At 38.5% G+C, this 20,136-nt stretch overlaps 1 protein-coding gene across 1 annotated transcript in view; it reads left to right on the top strand.

The window, feature by feature from the left end:
- The window catches only part of KPNA1 (karyopherin subunit alpha 1), a 53,492-nt gene extending 37,849 nt beyond the window's left edge, over window positions 1-15,643 (top strand). The window contains exons 12-14 of the mRNA XM_040572610.1: window positions 8,619-8,746; window positions 9,564-9,742; window positions 12,596-15,643. Coding sequence (XP_040428544.1) covers window positions 8,619-8,746; window positions 9,564-9,742; window positions 12,596-12,783 — 495 coding nt within the window. The 3' untranslated portion in view covers window positions 12,784-15,643. The remainder of the gene's footprint in view (window positions 1-8,618; window positions 8,747-9,563; window positions 9,743-12,595) is intronic.
- The last annotated feature ends 4,493 nt before the right edge of the window (window positions 15,644-20,136 follow it).

Genomic DNA, 20,136 nt, shown 5'->3' with positions numbered 1-20,136 from the left:
TAAAGTGGCAATAGAAAGTAAAGTTCATTATTAGAGTGTTTTTTCAGAACTTCAGGATCTCTGTTTTCATATTTGCGATCTACTGAAGATATAATTGTGAAGAGTTCTAGAGGTAATTTGTTCTAGTACATCTAGAAGCTATTTCAATAATCCACTTGCTTTTCTGCCTTCTACATAAGTATTCAATTTATCACATCATCCTGTTCAAGTGAAGGAGTTACTGTTCTAACAAGGACAGACACTTTTCGTACAGCTGATGCGCACTGCTCAGACATCTAAAAGTAAAGGTGTAGGTGGAATCTTAACTATACCCTTCACAAACCTCTGACTCTTCAGCTGTTGTCTCAACTTTATTTGAAAAAAAGTGATAATATCTCTTTTGTTAAAGTTAACAAAATTTGCCTAGTCTAGCTAAACAAATTTGTTAGGTAGTCTAGCTAAACAAAATTGTTAGGTACATCTGTGTATGTGTGTTCAATAGTTTTTAAAGGTTTCAGAATGCCTCATCACCAGTTCAGGTGAGATCTCTTTCTACTGAGAACAGAATAGAATTGCTTTATGCCTTGGGAAAGGGAGGTGGGGAAGGCAAAGATGGGGAAATTAATGCTATTAGCCATTCATACTGCACCTTCATTTTTAGCTGGTGATCCTTTAGAAGTACAGAAGAACCCTTTTGCTTTGCAGAGAAAAATAGTTATTGTTGTCTGGGAAGAAGCTCTTTCTTGGTATTCTTGTGTCAGGAAGAAAATGTAGAGTCAGCCACATCATCAAAATGCATTTAGATTTAAAGAAATTCAGCTTTAAGTATAGCCGCCTTAGGCTACGTCACAAGCAAAGTTGGAAGCCTGTTTTTCAATGAATGTTTGCATTCAATTCAAAAAAAAAAAAAAAAAAGGAAAATTTTCAAAAGTGAAAGTTGTAGTTCCTCATGCGAGAATCCCCTAGGCCTAATTCAGAGCAATTGAGCTACTTTTGAACTCTAAGCACACATGTGCTATGTAGCGAAATACTGACTCTCCCAAGTGCATTGCCAATACAATCTATATTGTCAGCTGTAAAGCTGAGATTTGGGGAAAAAAAAAAAGTGCTTCTTATCTGGAGCAGGAGTTAACTATCCTGATAATTGGGACATTTTGCAAATCACGTTCATCATGAGGCTTAGGTTTTTGGAACCGAAGAAAGAGGCCTGTTAGAGGAAAGTTGTGAAGTAAAGGATGCTTAAAAATGTTTGCAACATGTTTGATCGGAGATCTTGAAGCCACTGTTTCTTAGAAGTAAATATTAGCAATTACAAGTGTGATTGCAGTGATTATCGAATGCTGAAAGTCTCATCACAGATGTGTAAAACGGTTCCAGAAAAGCCCTAATTCTTTAAAGTCTAGTCTGACTATAGATTTTGTCATGTGAGGTACAAGGTGTAATAAAACCACCTTTCAATTCTGGAGCTGATATGTCTGTTTTTCTCACAAACTTCCTTCTTTGAGCTATTCTTTCAGATAACTCGTACTCCATGCCAATCATTGTAAATGCTTGAGCTGAAAAATGCTTCAAAATAGTTTCTGAAGTTGGAATATGCTTTTGGTAAAGTGCTTCTTGAACATGGTCCTATGCTAAAATGTAGCATAGAGAGTGGAAGCTGTTTTCACTAGCTGAGAGGACAAGGGATAATTCCCATCTGTGAAGAATATCCAATTTACTAAGTGCATGGATGGACCTATTTCATCCATGTTGCATTTACTTTGTAGAAATGAACTTCAAAGGTAATGTCACACATTACTATGAATTGAAATATCACTTCTTGAGAATTGCCCTTCATTACAGAAGGAATTCTAAATACTAGATGCAGCTCTGAACTAAGTCATTTATTTTCCTTCCTCCCCAGTCCTTCCAAATTGCTCAGTAGTTCCTACTGCAGATTACAGACTGTAACCAGATCTGTTCCAGTCTGTGCTGTATTAACTGGATTTTGACTGCTCGCAATCTTTAGCCAGAAATCAAGTAAAAAAAAAAAAGGTCACTCCATGGTAATGTATTTCCTGAAAGTTAAATATCTGCTTTGCATAGTAAGTACATTATTACAAGTTACAAGCTGATCTAATGAGTGGGTTGTTGCTCCAGAGTTGTCAGGATGTTTGAATACCATGGAAATTCTGGGTAGTGCTCAAACCATAATCTAAGCATCACTTCAGCACACCAAGAAGAAAATGAAATATTTCAGTAAATCTAATGTATATTTACCTAACCAATATTAACAGACAGAGCTATATTTAGTGTTGTTTAAGATTGCATTGGGTTACACTTCCTCCATCCACCCACTCAGAAGTATAGAAATATAAAGTTAGAGGGAAGGACTTCTATATCCATTTCCGCTTTCATACTGCCTATAACGTTGTTAGCACACTCCAAAGGCTTTCACTGCCATTTCTAAAAGATAAGACAGCAGCCTATCACTATTAGATTTGCACTCAAACACAATCAAGTAAACTCTTCCTAGTGTTAAAGCAATGTAAGTTAACATGCATGAAATGTGTACTGAACTTTGTTTGTATCTAATGTTTAAAACACAGGAGTGTTTTTTTGTTTTTCCCTCACCAAACGTGGAAGTGAAAGCCTTTCTGAGTGTGTTATCAACAGTGTTTAGGCAACAGAAAAGTGATGGAATACAGCAGTCTTTCCCCTCTTTATTTCTGTGCTTTTAAGGTTTGGGATGGATGTGTATATCCTGATGCAGTCATGATTGTCACTAAGTATAGTTTTTGTTTGTTAATTTCCTAGTTTGTATACAGCTTTGCTGTACTTCAGTGGATAGCTTCCCCAGTCAGGGAGAAGGGGAACTACATCTTCCTGGGAATCAGAAGGAGAACTGCACAACTGAAGCTAAATCCTGACTGTCGACCCTTCTGAAGGGTATGAAAGGCTATCAGATGCCTCAGAAAACGCAACCTGTTGAAAAGCTATGAAAGGCAGTACACCAGATACAATCTTCCATATCTGACAGTGAAGACATCATAGGAGTTCTCTCCTGTTGACAGGTTAAGAAACTTATCACTTCTTTTCTGATATACCTTAAATTCTCACAAGAACATCTGGAAACCTGAATACGGCTACATATGGTAGCAACAGGATCTGTGCCGTATTTTTCTTTTTTAGGGTTTCCTATCCTTGATGAAATGTGCCATAAGCAAGTGTAGCAAATGCTACATTGCCTATCAGTTCTAGAAACTCTAGAATGAAATGCATTTTTACAAACTGGGTAAAGATGCAAGCTGAGAATTGTCAGAACTTCTCCAAAAAGGCCAGAGTAAGGCTGAGGACATGGGAAAAGAATACCACAGTTCGCATGCAGAGTTGCAGTTTACACAGGCAAACTATCAAATTATTTAAGTATAAAATGTGTTTGGTTCATGCCTTAGTTTGCACGAATGGTCTCAAATCCTCATGTGCTGTTTGTGGTGGCAGGACTTTAAAAATAAAAAGCCTCTCAAATAGGAGCAAAATATGGTGTTGCTGAAAATGTCATGTTTGTTTGTCTGTGGACCAGCAAAAGTCAGAGATGAGTGATTTTTAGGTTTAAGTTAGTGTAAGTAAAACTGTTGTTAGGCTTCCATATGTGGTGCATCCATATGTCACACCATATTGAGGGTAGCACAGCTAGAATACCTTTGATTCATTTCTTCTGTCAGAAAACCTCAGCAGTGCGTATTACCGTTTTTTTGGAGGACAGACCCTAAAATCTGGAGACAGCTCAGCACAGTGCTGTTCATTATAGTGCAGGTTCTTCCTGAGAGCAATAGCAACCTGTGTAAACTAGTATAAAGTTTACTTTATACACAGCTTGGAGTATATGGACTTAGTGTCTGTGTCAACAACATAAACCCATTAGAAATGAGATCTGAAGTGCTTCATTCTTGACTCATATCGCAGCAGGTTTGTGCTCATATGCCATCATTTGAAGTGGCTTTGCCTCCAATATTTGCTAGGTCATTTAGAAAGCAGTTGTAAATTGAATCTGTAAACAACGTAACTGGATCACAAGTTACTGAGAAACCCCTGTGAACTAAAATTCCCAGCCTGGAGGAGGAGAACATAGTAGTAGGACTATACTCACAGCTGCCAGATAGGGTGGTGACTGTAATCTTGAATTGCTAAAGGTAATGAGAGCTTGCAGGAGCAGAACACAATCACAGTGTAAGACTTTGTTGCTATCGCAGGCATGTGGTGAGTCATGTGTAGACGCTTGTATACTATATGTGTGTTTTTGCATACCATAAGTGATTTATTTGTGGGAACCCAAAGAAGAGGAGCAAATTAGTTTGGTATTGACCAGTTCATGTACTGATTTAATATGCTGCTGCTGAAGAGCTGCTCCCTAACCATGACTATATTGTAGTTAGGTTCAGCATCCATGCAGATGTAATAAAATTCTGAACATTCATTTTCATCTGTCTCAGCTCTTTAAAATCAAATATTATGAAGTGAATAAGCTTGATTAAAAGAAATTAAAAGGATGAAATATTTCAAAGAGGCAGACGACCCTCTTAGAGGGTCAGAGCTGCAGGAATGCCATCTGTTTTAAAACAAAAATACTTCAAAAGCGAGGGCCAGATTTTCTAAAGGACTGGGTATTACACTTCAATTTCAAATTAAATTTGAAAATTCAGATTTTGATTCAAATTCAGTTTAATTTTCTGAAAGACTCAGTTATGAGTCAAAACAGAGTTCAGTTCCAACAAATGTGAAGGGATGCAGTTGGTCATAAATTTCGGTGTTAGTTTCATTTTTTAAAGGATGGGCTCTGCATTAGCTCTTGGGCATAAAACAAGTTTATAACATATTTTTGAAAATGCTGCCTCAGTGCTCAGTAGCAGCCTAAAATCAACATGAATATTTGAAATCTTAAGGAGAGGGATAAATAGAAAAAAAAAAAAGTTATTCTGGTTTTGGTATAGATCTTCAGTATTGTCCTGTACATACATCCATTTTCAGAGGACATGGTGGGAAATGAAATGGGTGGTAAGGAGAACCATAAAATGTCAACTTGATTCTGTATGAGGTGCAACTGTATAGACTAAGGGACAGGTAGAGGGACATAGAGAATGCTGTAGAAACATGAGTGGCATCTGAGAAGATGAATAAGGAAGGATTATTTGCTTTTGAGCAAGATCATCAAAGGCAGAGACAGCAGAGTAATGACTAGGTGCTGCACAAAGGAGCACATATCTTTTCCTATAGGTGTAGTCAAACTAAAACTTATTGCTGCAACTGAATTTAAAAACATGAAATACATCAGGAGTTTACATTTTCCTGTGCATCTGCTTTTGATTGCTGTTGGAGCAGGATGTTAAAATATTTTTCTTATATGCGAGCATAACAGTGATTTGGATTGAAAAATCTATGTGCACTGCTAAAAATGACATGTTTCTTGGAGTGTTTCTTTAAATTTGTTATCCTGTTAGCCTGCTGTTATCAGACTCCTTTAAAAATTTCAGTCACCTTTAGAAGGCATAGATAAATAAGAAAGTTACCATACATCAGTTGTTCAGAAAGACTGTTTTAATATCTTTTACGTTATAGCTAGTATGAGGCAGTTGCCCACATGAATGGCCAAAGCACCTGTAATTTTTCAAGGAATAGTGGAACACTTGAACAGCTGGCAGAGTGAGATGTTTCTATGTCAGTCTTTAGTTTACACCTTGAAATTTTTTCATCTTTTATTTTTATTATTTTTTAAAAAGTTATTGAACTGAAATCCCTTAACACTGTTCATTTTATTTGAAAGATACTATAATCTTGAGCATTCTTTATATTCACTGTGTTACTTTAGTTTTCAGCACATTTCCATGCCAGATGCACATACTGTGGTAATAGGATTTTTAAAAAAAAATAGTAATTCAAATCAACACTTAAATCATCAATTTTAGGATTTCATCTTACCACAGTCCTTTAGGGTGTTGTTCTGTCTCAGGTTTGCTTTTCTTCAAGGGGAAAAACAAAACAAAACAAAAAAACACAACAACAATCTGTTTCAGTAGTTTACTATTTTATCGTGTAAGTAAATTTAATTGAAAGGAACACATAACTTATTTCTATAGTAATAATTCACACATAAGATGTCAGAGCTAGGAGTCCCATGTGTATTCTAGTTTGATTTCAAGAATAACCACTGTAAGAAAGGCTGTAAACATGGGGTTTAAAATAATAGATGCTGCTAGCACTTTTTCTTCAATGTTTTATTGTTTTCTTTATTAATGTTTTATTGTTTTCTCCCCACTGGAGCTTAACTGAACCTCCAAAATTCACTGAAGATATTAAGTTCAAAGCAAGCTATTTTCTGATCTAGTTAATGTTTATTTTACAAATACAAGGCCTGTGATTTTCAACTGTCAATAGACTGCTAGTTGAAAAACCGTGTTGTACTATAGAGGGATAGTTAAGTGCATTTTACTGGGACTCATTCTGGAGTGAGGTGGTGACAGCACTTAACCCATGTTAAGCAGTGGGAAAGGTAAAAGTCTAATGACTACTGGTTTTCTCTCCTGAGCCAGTCTCCTTGCATGAAGTACCTTCCAAAGGCTGTAGTAATCATTGTGGTCTTTTAGCCTGTTCTTGGGTAAAGATAGCTGAATTCGTGATACAGCAGGCAGTGAACAAGGTGCCTTTAAGCATTTATACAATAGCTTAGAAGTTTGATCATTCACCCAAGAGATCTGGATTCATTTCCTTCTGAAAAAGTTCAAATGCATGTTTTGCCACTCTCAGGAGAGTGCGTTTATCCACCAGGCTTTTCATGGAAGCAAAGAGATCAAAATTAATGAGCCTGGAGGAAAAGAATTAAGATCTTTTGCTATTTTTCCCACTTGTTACCATACCATTGCTAGTGCCCCTTGTTCTGGGATTCTCCCTACTATTCACCTCTTACAGGTCTAAATTGAAATTTTTTAAGGTATTTTTTTTTCTTTTGGTGATCAAAGTTAAAATACTTGCAGCCTGTTGGCTAAGATGTGCTGATGTAGTTGGATGCTATTGTGTAACTTTCTATGATTACTAAAGAAGTTTGTTCTGAGAAGATGCTTTATAAGTAAATAATTCTCTTGTAAAAGTTCTCGTTTGGGAAGAGGGATTTAAGAAGCAATACTTTTCAAAAGGTTCAGCAAAGACAAAGGGTATCTTAAAATATTATTGTACCAATTTTTGCAGTCTTGCATGCGTCCCTTCAAAATATGTTACCCTAGATTCCAGAGAAGTTGCATTATGATCAGTGAAGCCAAGAGACATACCTGTGAGAGAGTTATGAAAGCCCAGTGTTGGGTTTCTTATATTCCGTTATTGCTATTTGTTTAAGTTGCTGTCCTTTGGGAGGGTAAAGTTTGGTGGCAGGATTGTGGAGGCTATAGTGCTGTGTACCTCTAAGCAGTGCAGAAAATGAAAAAGGATTCATGTTGAATCTCGTCACTCTTAGTGAATGTTTCCCCTCAATCTAATGCAAATATGAAACCTTTCAATCCTAGAAAGAAGAAAAATGTAAGAAAAAGTTTTTTCTTATCCAACTCCTGTTGAGTTTTATTTTGTGATAGTTTTTAAATTCATACACTCTTTTTAGTTGAGGGCCACAAATTGCCTTTATAGAATTGCAGATTCTGTGGTAAGAGAGACTGTTGATAAAACCAATGCACAGTATGGTATGGATTTACGAGTTCACGCAGTGTAGATGCCCAGATAAACAGGAAGAATAAAAGAAATGTCAGCAGGTTGTTTTTTTCACTGGGTAACTGTCCACTCAGTGAATTGCCTGTAAATTTATGCTGGATGTGGTCTGTTTCTTTCTGTAGAGCTCCTCGCAGAGGATCTGTCTTTCTTTGAATTTGCTGTTACTGGTTCAGTGATGACGTACTTATTAAACAGTTGATTTAAAAATGCAACCATAAGCTCTTGTTTCTTTCAGTTACCCTTATGAAAGAAAGTGTTTCAGATCTTTGTGGTAGGTGTGTAACTGAACCGATTTTATTTTTTACTGCAAAAGGTTCTTTCCAGGGGCAGTTACTAGAAACTTTGTGCTGCTGCTTAAATACTCATTTGACTTGTATCTGTTTGATGGGCTATGCAGTTAACCATATTACTGAACCATCAGTTGCTTTGTCTTTTCATCAGGAAAAAATATATTGTTTTGAGGAGTTCTTAGTTCGTACAATACATTCTCTCTTTTCTGTTGTCTAACCTTGCCAAAATATAGTATCTCACACGCAGGTTTATGAACTTTTTTTTTCTGTGTAGGGGGGATTTTAATGACTTAGTGGTTTACTGACTTAATATCCAAGTGGTTCATTACCTGGAAAAATAAGGCAAATATGCCATTCTCCTGCTGTCGAGGTATAATTAAGTTGCATGTTAGATACGCTGATAGTTTCAGTCTGAACATATTATGAATTACTTTGGGATAAACACTAACCCCAGTGATAATTAGGGTTTTGAGTGTAAAGCTGTAAACTGATTTTTGCCCATTGAGAAGTAAAGTTTCATTGTTTAATGTGTGGTGCTGAGCACAGGCATTAAATGGCTCAGGACAAGGAATTTATTTCTAATTTTTATTATAACCCTGACATGTCATTTCTTTTTTGCAGACAGTCATCGATGCCCATATCTTTCCAGCTCTAATAAATATTTTGCAAACAGCTGAGTTTCGGACGAGGAAGGAAGCTGCCTGGGCAATCACAAATGCAACATCTGGAGGCTCTGCTGAACAGATCAAGTACGAAATAGTACAAATGTTTCAATGAAATTGAGTGAGTTAGTGTTTTTGCAAGGAACTAAACTAGTAACATAGAAACTCAAAAATCTTTCTGTAAAGAGTTGGTACAGTTTTGACAGTCTGTATGTAAAATTCTGTATGCTTCCAGAGTTTGTCTCCAGAGAGATGACATCTTTAGATTGAGTTGTGATGTTAGATTGAGTGTGAGATGAGCCATTCATTCCTGTATGGAGAAATCACAGAATTTTAATTGTAATACTTACTTCATTAATTGAACCATTTATCTTATGTGGAAAAAAATAAATTCAACTTTTAAACTTTTTCACAGTGATCATTACAGAGTGTAACAAAATGCATTAACAACCTGGAGAGGCGTAGCTGAAAGGCGTACTCCCAAGCCCCTGAGACAAGGGCATCATGTGCATTGTTCTTCCTGTTTAACTTATACTAGTATATGATGCTTATATGCAACTTTGTATAAAGTTAATACTTCAAAATTTAATATAGTTAATCCTGATAACATGCATTTTAAACTTATAAACTTTTATCTATTTATAAGTTACAAAATTAAATGATTATTTCATATCTTTCTACACTTACGGATGTATAGACAGAAAATGTATTTTAAAGATATTTTCAGTCTTTCAGCAGAACTGACGGGATACATATAGATTTCTGTAATTTTTCCAGTTTCTGCAACCAAGTCGATATTTTATCCGTTTGTTTTGGTTCTTAGTATTTCACACTAAATGCTTAAATGGCTATATCACTTCTAACTTTACAAACAATTAACTGTTGTCTATGTGGTATTTTTCAGGTATTTAGTAGAATTGGGATGCATCAAACCACTCTGTGACCTCCTTACAGTAATGGACTCAAAGATTGTGCAAGTAGCACTGAATGGGCTGGAGAACATCCTGAGGCTTGGAGAGCAGGAATCCAAATGCAGTGGCACTGGCATTAATCCTTACTGCGCTCTTATTGAGGAAGCATATGGTATGAGCAAAACATCTGTGGATGGCAGGGATTAAAGCAGTGATCATGGATCCATTAGAGTTTCAGTAGACCAGATTGTATTAATTTCCTTACCACTTTTACCTGAAAATTAACTGTTCTTAGACAAATCATTTACCAGTGTGCTTCAGTTTTCACATTACCTTTGTATGTAGCTGGAGATAGTGTGTGAATATTTTCTTTCTTTTTCACATTGAGGAAACCTCCTGGGTGTCATTCAGCCCTAGTATCTTCTCTCTGCAGCAGATAAAAGTTCAGGAGCTCTGCTATGTCTCTCAGGTTTCAGGCCTTTCCTTTCCCTCTCTGCTGCTCTGCAGAATTCTGCCAGCAGCAGCAAATTCTTGTTTTGACTTTGCTTTGCTGTAGTTATGGCATGCACTGCCATCATTTAATCCTGGTTCTGAGGTATGTCTACTCTTAAGGTTAGTTTCCTTGTTAACAGGCCTGGGGTCTTCTCAATTCAGTATGGCCATTTTCTGTCCTATGTGGTATATCTCTCTTTACCTCAGCAGCTTTTCACAGCAGAATTAAGTATTGAGAAAAAGCATAATCTTGTGTCATGCCAGAAAGGATAAAACTGTCTAGCAGTCTGTCTGTAGAAGGTGGAGAGCTTGTAAATTGCTCACCCTTTAACACTCTTGCCTTGCTGTGGGATTTTTCCCTAATGCATTGTTCAGGTAGGGACAGCTCATCTCTTCTGTATGGCTTTCTTTTTTTTAAGCACAGAGGACATAGCAAGTATGCTTGCTCTCCACTTTATGTATCTTGATCCTCTGTCCTCTTCGCGTACTGCTCTGATGGGACATTCTGCATTCCCTGGCTCTAAACTCACAGCTGCCCTTAAATTTTCAAAAATGCTGAAATGACAAGCAATTCATATTTAATCTATATGGTTGTGGTGGTTTTACCCAGTTGGGCAGCTGAACTCCACCACAACTGCTCTCTCACTCCCACCCCTCGAAGGGCAAGGGGGAGAAAATAGAATGGAAAGGGCTCAATGGTTGAGATAAGGACAGGGAGATCGCTGAACATTTATCATCGTGGGCAAAACAGACTTAGAATAAGGTGATTTATGTAATTTATTGCCTATTACTAACAGACTAGAACAGTGAGAAACTAAAAACAAACTAAAAACAGAATTTAATAAAAAGGTAGGTCAGACTATGGATGATGAGGTACAGGGCTTCGGCCAGATGAGCATACTCATTGCATGCAACCAGCCTCTTAATATCGCCTCCATTTCTCTACTTTCTCATGTTTGTTTCTCTGTGATCTACATTGATCCTTCCCTTTCCCTGTCATTGGCTTTTTCCCTAAACATACGTTAAGCCCTACATAATTCCAGAATTCTCCTGTTCAAATCCAATTCTCTTCCCTCAACCCTAGCATAAGTCTTTTAACCTGGTATGCAATATAGCTTGCGTAGCGTTCTGGTGAGAATTTCTTCTTTGGATTGGCTAAGTAGGTTTTGCACCAGTTGTAATGTATTAATTGTTCATTGCCTTAGAAGTAGTAGAATCAGATGGAATTGGTTGTCTGGGTCTTTTTTTTTTTTTTAATATGAGTAGCCCTTAGTGAGATATCCTTAAATTCTCTGAGGTTCAAGAGGAGTAGTCTTGAGTAAGGGCAACCTGTGCTGGTGCTCAATCACCCTCACAGTAAAAAAAGGTTTCCCAGTGTTCAGACAGAACCTTCTGGGTTTCAGTTTATGTCCATCGCCTCTTCTCCTGTCACTGAGCATTGCTGAAAAGGGCCTGGCTTACTCTTCTTTCAGATCTTAATAAGATCCTGGCCCCACCTGCTCCCAAACCTTCTCTTCTATAGGTTAAGCAGTCCAGCCTCTCTCAACTTTTCCTTATGGGATAGGTGCTCCCTTCCTTTATTCATCTTTGTGTCCCTTTGTCTTCTGTCACAAGTTACTGTGAGATCAGTAGTTCTCTTCACAGTGTCACAGTCTTAAGTTGGGATATACCTCTGATATGTACCCCGTTTAACAAAAGCCACAGGTATAAACAGAACTTCCCTTCTTATATCAGTGTTGCAGAAATGCCGATACAGTGCCAGATAATTGTTTCCTCTAGTATCCATACACGGTAAAAGGAGTTGAACAAGAAAACCTCTACAGTACCCAATGTACTAGAGATTTACTAGGGTGGCTACAACTTGGATTTCATTATAGCACCATTCCTACGTATCAAAGATAGTTCAGTTTGCTGTATTTTCTGATTATAAGGCTTGAATTTGCCCACACGCTTAATGTGATTGTACAAGTATAACTGCATTGTATATACACATGATATGCAGTAGGTAGTGGAGTCTCCATGGCTGGAGATTTTGAAGACTTGGCTAGACAAAGGCACAACTGACCTAATCTGGTATTGCTAGTAGTGCTGCTCCGGGCTGCAGGTTGGACTAGATGATTACCAAAACTGACTTCTAACTTGCAGTTATGTGATTATATAGTCATGGCCCATATAAAAAAAATAAAATAAAATGCTGTGAACACACTTTCAGGAAACATGGTCTCTTTTCAGAAAAAGTCTTGAGGCCTTGTTTTTCACACATTCATTGATTTATTAGATTTTTGGAGTGGGAGGGGAGAGGCAGATAGGAATTATGAAACATTGTGCATTTGCAGAGGATTTCTGTAGTTCAACCTGATTTTCCTTGGCTGTGGAGAGTGAGAGTGTTGTAAAGGTCTCCATAGGGGGATCTGTTTTTTATGAAGGTGGGAGAGAATTGCCATGGAATGTGATGTTCACAACAGACTGAAAATGATCATGGTCATAATGCTTTTGCCAAGCTGTAACTTTTACATGCTTCTTTTCTCTGCAGGCCTGGACAAGATTGAATTCCTCCAGAGCCATGAGAATCAAGAGATTTATCAGAAGGCCTTTGATCTGATTGAGCACTACTTTGGAACAGAGGATGAAGACAGCAGCATTGCCCCACAGGTGGATCTTGGCCAGCAACAGTACATCTTCCAGCAGTGTGAGGCTCCCATGGAAGGCTTCCAGCTCTGAGGTGCCCCTGTGCTGTGAGCTCCTCTACCTAGCCAATCCTGTTGTTGAGCCACAAGCCACCCGTGGAGTAATTCTCTCAATGTTTTCCATAATCCTGTTTGCGCTCATTCGCTTGCCTTGTGCACATGCTCTTACATACGTCTGGAAAACTCTTGGCTCCGTGGCAGGATGCCCCCTTCTTGGCAAGGGGTTGCCAGAATCACCCTTTTTCTCTAGATTCTGAACCTCTCCACTGTCATCTTTGTGGAGTTGAGGCACCTTTCTATACTTTGAGATACTCCCTACTCCTGTTACAGGAAAATAATTCCTCCTCCACTAGCCCCCACACTCCCGGCATCCAAGGTAAGGCTGCCTTTCTCACATATTTACTGCAGTGTGTGCCTGCAGACCAGGGAGACATTCAGACTTTGAGAACGTAGCTGAATTAATTTCCCCATGCTTTTTTTTTTTTTTTTTTCCTGGATGCCTCTTTGGATAGCTGTGTGAGATGTGTTAAATCTTCACATGCAATGCATCTACTTTGCTATATGTGCCAGCTGGAGTTATTGGCATACAGAACGTTACAAATAATGGAATGAGTTCTCTGTCCCCTGCAACAACAGGCTCCAATGGACGTGGTTTCTGATTCTTAAGAATACTGAACACACCTGGTCCTTCCCCTTCTCAACACTGAGCTCTCAAGCTGGATTGCAGACCACTGTGGAGATCTGTACACCTTCCCAGTCTTTCCTCTCCATCCACAAAGAAAACCCACTTGTGAATTAAGTCACTCTTACCACACCCCCAGAAATGACTTTCCAAACCAGCTTCTAGAATGGAGAAACTACCCCCACTTTTTTTTGCCAGCACAGTATGATCTGGCCATGCCTACCTTAAAATCCAGCCCTTCCTGACTTCATATTTCAGAGTCTGGTCCTTGGTATTAGAGTTATGGTTGGAAAAAATCCTATCTGCCTCTTTACATTTTTACATAGCTTGACTTGAACAGATTTCTCTTCTGAAAAATTACACTCTGAAAACAAAATCTTAATTTGTAAAACTTAGCATAAGGAGTGTTAGATCTCCTTTGATTTTCATGAAATGAGCTTCCTCTTCAACTCACACAATAGAGTCCTCGTGGTCAAGCCCCTTATTTAACAAATAAAATGACACTACATTCAAAAGATAGTAATATTACACCCAGGTCTACCTGCCCCTTTCATTTCATTTTTTCTTCTGCTGTTTACGGGACTTCAGGTGAATTAGCATGGAACACGTGGTTCCTACAGGTGACATCTATAAGGCATTGCTGACTGCATGACAGCTGTTATCCACAGCTGTAGACTGCTCTTCTGCTAGCAGCATGTTCTTGGCTCTGCAAGCTGCTTGGATCACAGACATCTGATGCAAAGGCCTGCCACTCCTCACTGAGTTCAGCTGACATTGACACCAAACTCTTCACACATCGGGAGATGCCATGTGATTGAAAGTGGCAGTTCCATTTCTGTAAATGCAATGGATTCTCCAGGCTGTCTGCTCCCGCTGGCATCGGGCTATGTTCTTGCAAGCTGTTTGGGACGTTTGGAACACACATTTGTCCAGTGTAAGCATTTCAAAAATGCCACTAACATCTGCAGCGTCGTGTACCTGTGGTAAATGTTAGTGGCAGAACTGTCTGCAAGATCCTCCTTATGACTCCTCTCAGTGACAAGCCACTGCAAAATCAAAACCAGCCCATTGGATTCAGAGTTAAAAAAAAAAAAAAAAAAAAAGTCACTTGTCAAACTGCTGAAAGAAGCTAGGCCAAGGCCTGAACATCAGCTCTGTGTGACCATTATTTAAATACAGTCTTCAGTTCTGTCTGTGCTTCAGGATGGAGACTCTGACCTGTGTGGCCACTGCAGAAGCCACCTGCTGCCTACCTAGCTAAGCCAGATGGCCTCCACCTTCCCTCTCCCAATTATTTTCTCTAGTGCTGCTTTGTGCTGAAGGAACATTTAGTTTACTGCACTTGATCTGTAAATGGACTTTGATTCTTTGTAATTTTAGGGGGTTAAATTTGGTGGTTAATTTAAAAACAAAAAAAAACCCCTCAATGTTGCCTTTACATCACATATAAATAACTGTGTTTCTCTTTTCTTGAAGGGTGATAGAAGCACTGATTAGTAGCAAAATCTTGTTTTAGCTTTTGGATTTTTTTGTGCTGGATTTTTTTACGTGTAAATTTCCAATAACATGTCATTTCTATAAGATTTGTTTAAAATCATTTACCTCTTATTGGATGGTATAAAAATGCTACATATTTTGTAAACAAATCTGAGCAAAGTGTGTGTGCATATATTCTGTATATTCATATATGTATATTCTGTGTATATATACACTTGTGTGTATATATACATATATATACACACACACCTGTGTATATATATACACACAAATATGTATGTGTGTATATATATACATATCTATATATCTATATATCTATATATATATATAAGTGTTTTCTCTTCCAGGCTAGTGAAAACAATGTGGTGCATTGGCATTTCCCTCCCCTGCCCCCAAGAAAAAAAATGACAGTTGCCTCTAAATGAGTGAATTAAAAAAAGAGTCCATTTAAGCTGAATGGTGTGCCTTCCTGTGTAAGGAGCCTAGCCAGTGTTTGTTACTTTTGCAGTGGATATGTGAATTCAGAGCAGATAAGTATAAATCTTTAAACTTGGTATGTTTGTTTGAAGTGACAGGCTTGGGTTGACACAGGTAATATTGTTGTCATATATACTTAGACTGTGTAAAGCATTTGACTGGTACTGCATAATATTTTGATTGAAAACTAAAACAATACAGAAGTCAACGTGGCACACATTAAATGGATTAAAATGTGGCTAACTCATAGGTCTCAATTTAATTTTAAATGGTGCTTAATTGAGTGTATTTTCATCAGGATCTTCCAGCAACCAGTTCTTGTCCTTGCTTTACTTAGCCTTATTAATGACTTGAAAAGAAATACTACTTCTAACAAAGGCTGCAAATTACATGAGTATGGAGGGGAGAAGACATGCGAATTATGAAAGGAACGTTTACTGATAGAGACTGATCAGAATTACTTGGTAAACCAAGGGCAATCAGACTGTTTGCATTTGATAGAGCCAAATGTGTGGTGTTACAGTACCCATCTAATAAATTACATTCAGGCCACATGCGAAGGACTCTGTTTTGAAGGAAAAGGGCTCTGAAAAAATCTGACGTTCATTATGCATTTTCACTTGAATACTGGTTACCTGACGTGATTCTGTGTGGCTAGTGTAATTTTCACAGGTATAAAAAAAAATCTTTTAGTAGAAATGGGGTATTATGTGAACTTTATGTTCAGCTTTGTTGAAACTTTTTTTTTTACAGGAGCATTCTCAATGTTGCTATTTTCACTTAAAAAGAGGCAAGAAACTGGGAGCAATAACAACTGTTAAAAGGTGTGAGGTTCCATTCAGATGGGAAACAAGGCACTTTTTAACATCAAGAATAGCTATTAGACTGATATGAGAATAACAAGTATTACGTTCGCTGTTAGAAACATTTCAACCAGTACTCTCTGCTTTCCTAAAGAGTATGTTGCTGTTCAAATGGAACTTAGAGAATGCCTGTAGCCTCCTCCACTGTTTGAAGTGATCTGTTCTTGTTCTGTGTACAGCTAGGAGGCAGCACAGTCTAACAGGCAGAGGATATGCCAGGAAACTGTTGGATGTGTTTGGTTCTTCTATTAGCTCTGCTATGCAGTGTATAGTGCCAGAAAAGTGATTTCACATATTTTCTGCTTCCCTTACTGTGTAAATGGAAGTTAATGCATTTGTTTCTGTCTGCGTGTGGAGACCCCATCTAGGCAACTTCCAGAAGCCTTGTGAGCTGGTAAGGTGAGAAGGTTCTTGAGAATCAAGAATTTCTGAGTTGTTCTTGGAGCATCACTAAGGAACTGTCAGGTTTTGACAGCGTCAAACTTTAAATTGGGCATTAGAGCAAGGAAGATGCAGGATTGTCTGGTATTTTTATCTAGCAGTCCTGTCTGCAGACCTGTAATGCCTTTTAAATGTTGTGTGTTTGTTGGGGCAGCTAATTCTTTCTGTTGGTAAAGATCCCAGTATAATGTGGCACACAGGATTCTTTTCTTGGATTCAGGAAGATACAGGAGATGGTGGGGCAGAAAGTTAACAAAATTTCAGCAACTAAGCCAGGACCAGTGTTTGGGGCTCCTGAGAATACACCACAGAGGCAAACAATCATTTGCTGCCTGGAGACTTCAGCCCATTCTTATATTTGTGTTGGTTCTTTGAAGCTGACTAAATACTGGTGGTCAGAGTCCCCTCTGTTAATCTTAAGGGAAGACAGGAAGACATTGACCCAGGAAGATGTGTGTTCTTGACCCCGCATTTCTATAACATCAGCACTAAGATTGTTAAGAACTAAATCCCACCACCCAGTTCTGAAAGTGCTGATGCTCCTGGTGATGCACCTCTGTGCTTTCCTGAGGATTTGCAGGACAGCTGTCTTACCTTTGGGCAGTTTTCAGCTCTGTGCCACCTTTAAGTACTTCCCCATGTCTTCCAGTATGTTTTCTTCTGGGATTGGGACAACATGTCATTAGTACTTTCACATGCCAATTTTAGCTAGCAGACATTAAGGTTTTTTTTCAGATGCCTGTGTTAGTCAGAAAATAAACAGTGTATCTGTGTACTACTATTACAGTGTCCATAGGGCTCCTGCATGGTCTTTTGAGGCAGTGTTCAAGTTGTGAGATTGATCATTGCATTGGGAAGTATCTATTGCATCTGGAAGAGGTACAGCGATAAAGCATATGGTGTAGGATTAGTAATTTTACTTCTTAGGATAAACATAAATGGTGTTGCAGACCAAGCCAAAGGGGAGAAAGGAAATATTTTTCTAAGGGATTAATATATTCCTTTTCATCAGGCGCTGTTATAATAGTGTAGGCTAAAGCTACGACCTAATCAGGTGATGTGGGGTGTTCTCCAGTGAGCTAGACTGGCTGCTTAGGCAGAAACAAGACGTTTTTAAAACACTGTCTGTGTTCAGAAGTGCTTTCTTAGAAGCCATCACACTAGGAAAGAGGTGGTTACTTTCATTGTACCTCTCAGATTTTTCTAGTGCGCTACTTGCAAAAAAAAAAAAAAAAAAAATACTGCCATGGTTGGGAGTGAGCTAGAGAAGGCACAAAGCCCGTGCTCAGGTTTTTGAGACCGTGAAGCCTACATGGAAGCTGAAAGAAAACAAACGGGTGCAGTGATAAACAGGTTTTATGGTAGATCCAGAAATGGTGGTCATACCAGACATCTAAGGAAAAGATATACCTCTCCTATGAAGAAGGCCTGAGAGCTGGGGATGTTCAGTCTGGAAAAAGCTCTGGGGTACCCTGCAACTCTTTGCTCAGGCAGACAATGACAGGACAAGAAGGGGGGAATGGCTTTAAACTAAAGAGATTTAGATTGGGTGTTAGGAGGAAGTTCTTCACTCAGGGTGGTGAGGCACTGGAACAGGTTGCCCAGAGAAGCTGTGGATGCCCCGTCCCTGGAGGTGTTCAAGACCAGGTTGGATGGACCTTGGAGCAACCTGATCTAGTGCGAGGTGTCCCTGCCCGTGGCAGGGGGGTGGAACTAGGTTATCTTTGAGTTTTTTTCCAACCCGGGCCATTCTATGACCCTTATGACATGACTACTAAATGGAGCTTCTGTCAAACTAATGGTCCAGGGTTTGATTTTTGAATAAGCAGGCGTAAAGCTTATAGATATTTGAGCAAAATGTAAAACTGTTGACCATTGCTGCTCTGGGCATTGCTTTCTGAGTGGTATTTTGCATATTTTTATTTGAAATGTTTTACCAGCTGGATGAGTCCAAATAGTTTTATATACAAAAATAGATCAGGTACCTTCTAGCCCTGTTGAAAGAATATACTCGGAAGTGCTTCTTGAAAGCAGAATATTTTCTGGTTTTAAGTTCTACCATCACCAAGCATAAGTCAAATCACCAGTTTTTCTCTGTGGTAACCTGAAATATTGCCTGAAGTTGATGTTCTCCTCCTTGGTCTCAATTAATAAATACACAAGCACAGGCACATAATCTGGTAAGACTTTTTGATTCCCACCTATATGCTTACTAGTGTAGTCATGAAAGATCTGTTCACATACCTGCAGTGGAATTAAGCATGACTTGTATTCGGTATTAAATGAATGGACAAATCTGTGGGAGCTGGCTCTGCTTGCATGACAACATACTTTTAATAATTGTCTTAGTGAGAATCTGATAATGGGTCATAGCATCATCTGATTGCTTTAAACTTCTGTGGAATGACTGTATGGCTTCTTGATTGGTTATATCTCTGTAGTATGGGTGGTAGCCAGAAATGCAATTCACAGAAAGATGGACTGAAGCAGTTATTCATTTTCTATCTGTAAAGTAAAGGACAAAGTACTAGAGAGGACTGCATTAGATATCTCATTATATCTTTCCAATTATAAATACAAGATTTATCCTGCATTTTTGAAGGGCTTTTAATTCAGCAATATTGCTAATTTGTAGTAGTACAAGAAAAACAGTGAAAAGTTTCAGGAAAAATAATCTGCCTCCCACTATCAGGATGTTCACAGCCTACATCTGTCAAACATGCCTCTTCTGTTTCTGGAGTCCTCAGGGGCCAGTTAGCATGCAGTCCTGGGAAAATACAGTTTTGAACAGTCCTGATGGTCCTAATCTACATTTCCTTCCAAATGATCCGAAAGGAAGAGGGAAAAATACTGGTCTCCAGTTGCTGTGTGCTGTTTAGCATGAACAGTATGTGACTCTTCTGGGATGAATGCCAGAAACAGGGCTACTGGGAGTTGCTCTCTGCAGGTGTTACTGGGTCTGCTGCTTCTGAAACTTGAGGCAGGTGATCTTTATGTGGGTTAGCAACATGAAAGTACAGGTGGCATTTTAAAGGGAAAATATGCAAATAAATCCATATAATTTTGGAAAAAAGGAGCTTGGCAGCAGAGAGAAGAAATGCTTGATTAACTTTCTTACACTCATGTGCCTCTAAGTAGCATATCTGATAGCACAGGCTGAAGTTATTGCTCATTATTCGTCAAAATACTCATCTCTGTACTCTTGAATTTCCTCTCACCTCACTAGCAACTCCAGTGTAAAAAATGTTAGGTTGTCTTGTGCAATACACTGTTTCTGTGGTATCCAGGGTATCACTCCCTTTCCTCTTCTTAGCAAAAGAAGACAAGTAATCCTTGACCTATACAGAGATAGCCAGAATATACTGGACCTGGAACAGTAAGTAAGCAGACTTTCTAACAACTTCTGAACATTTTGACCATGTTAATG

Source organism: Cygnus olor, chromosome 1 (assembly GCF_009769625.2).
Source record: "Cygnus olor isolate bCygOlo1 chromosome 1, bCygOlo1.pri.v2, whole genome shotgun sequence".
Lineage (NCBI taxonomy): Eukaryota > Metazoa > Chordata > Aves > Anseriformes > Anatidae > Cygnus > Cygnus olor.
This window is presented reverse-complemented; position numbering and strand designations above follow the sequence as displayed.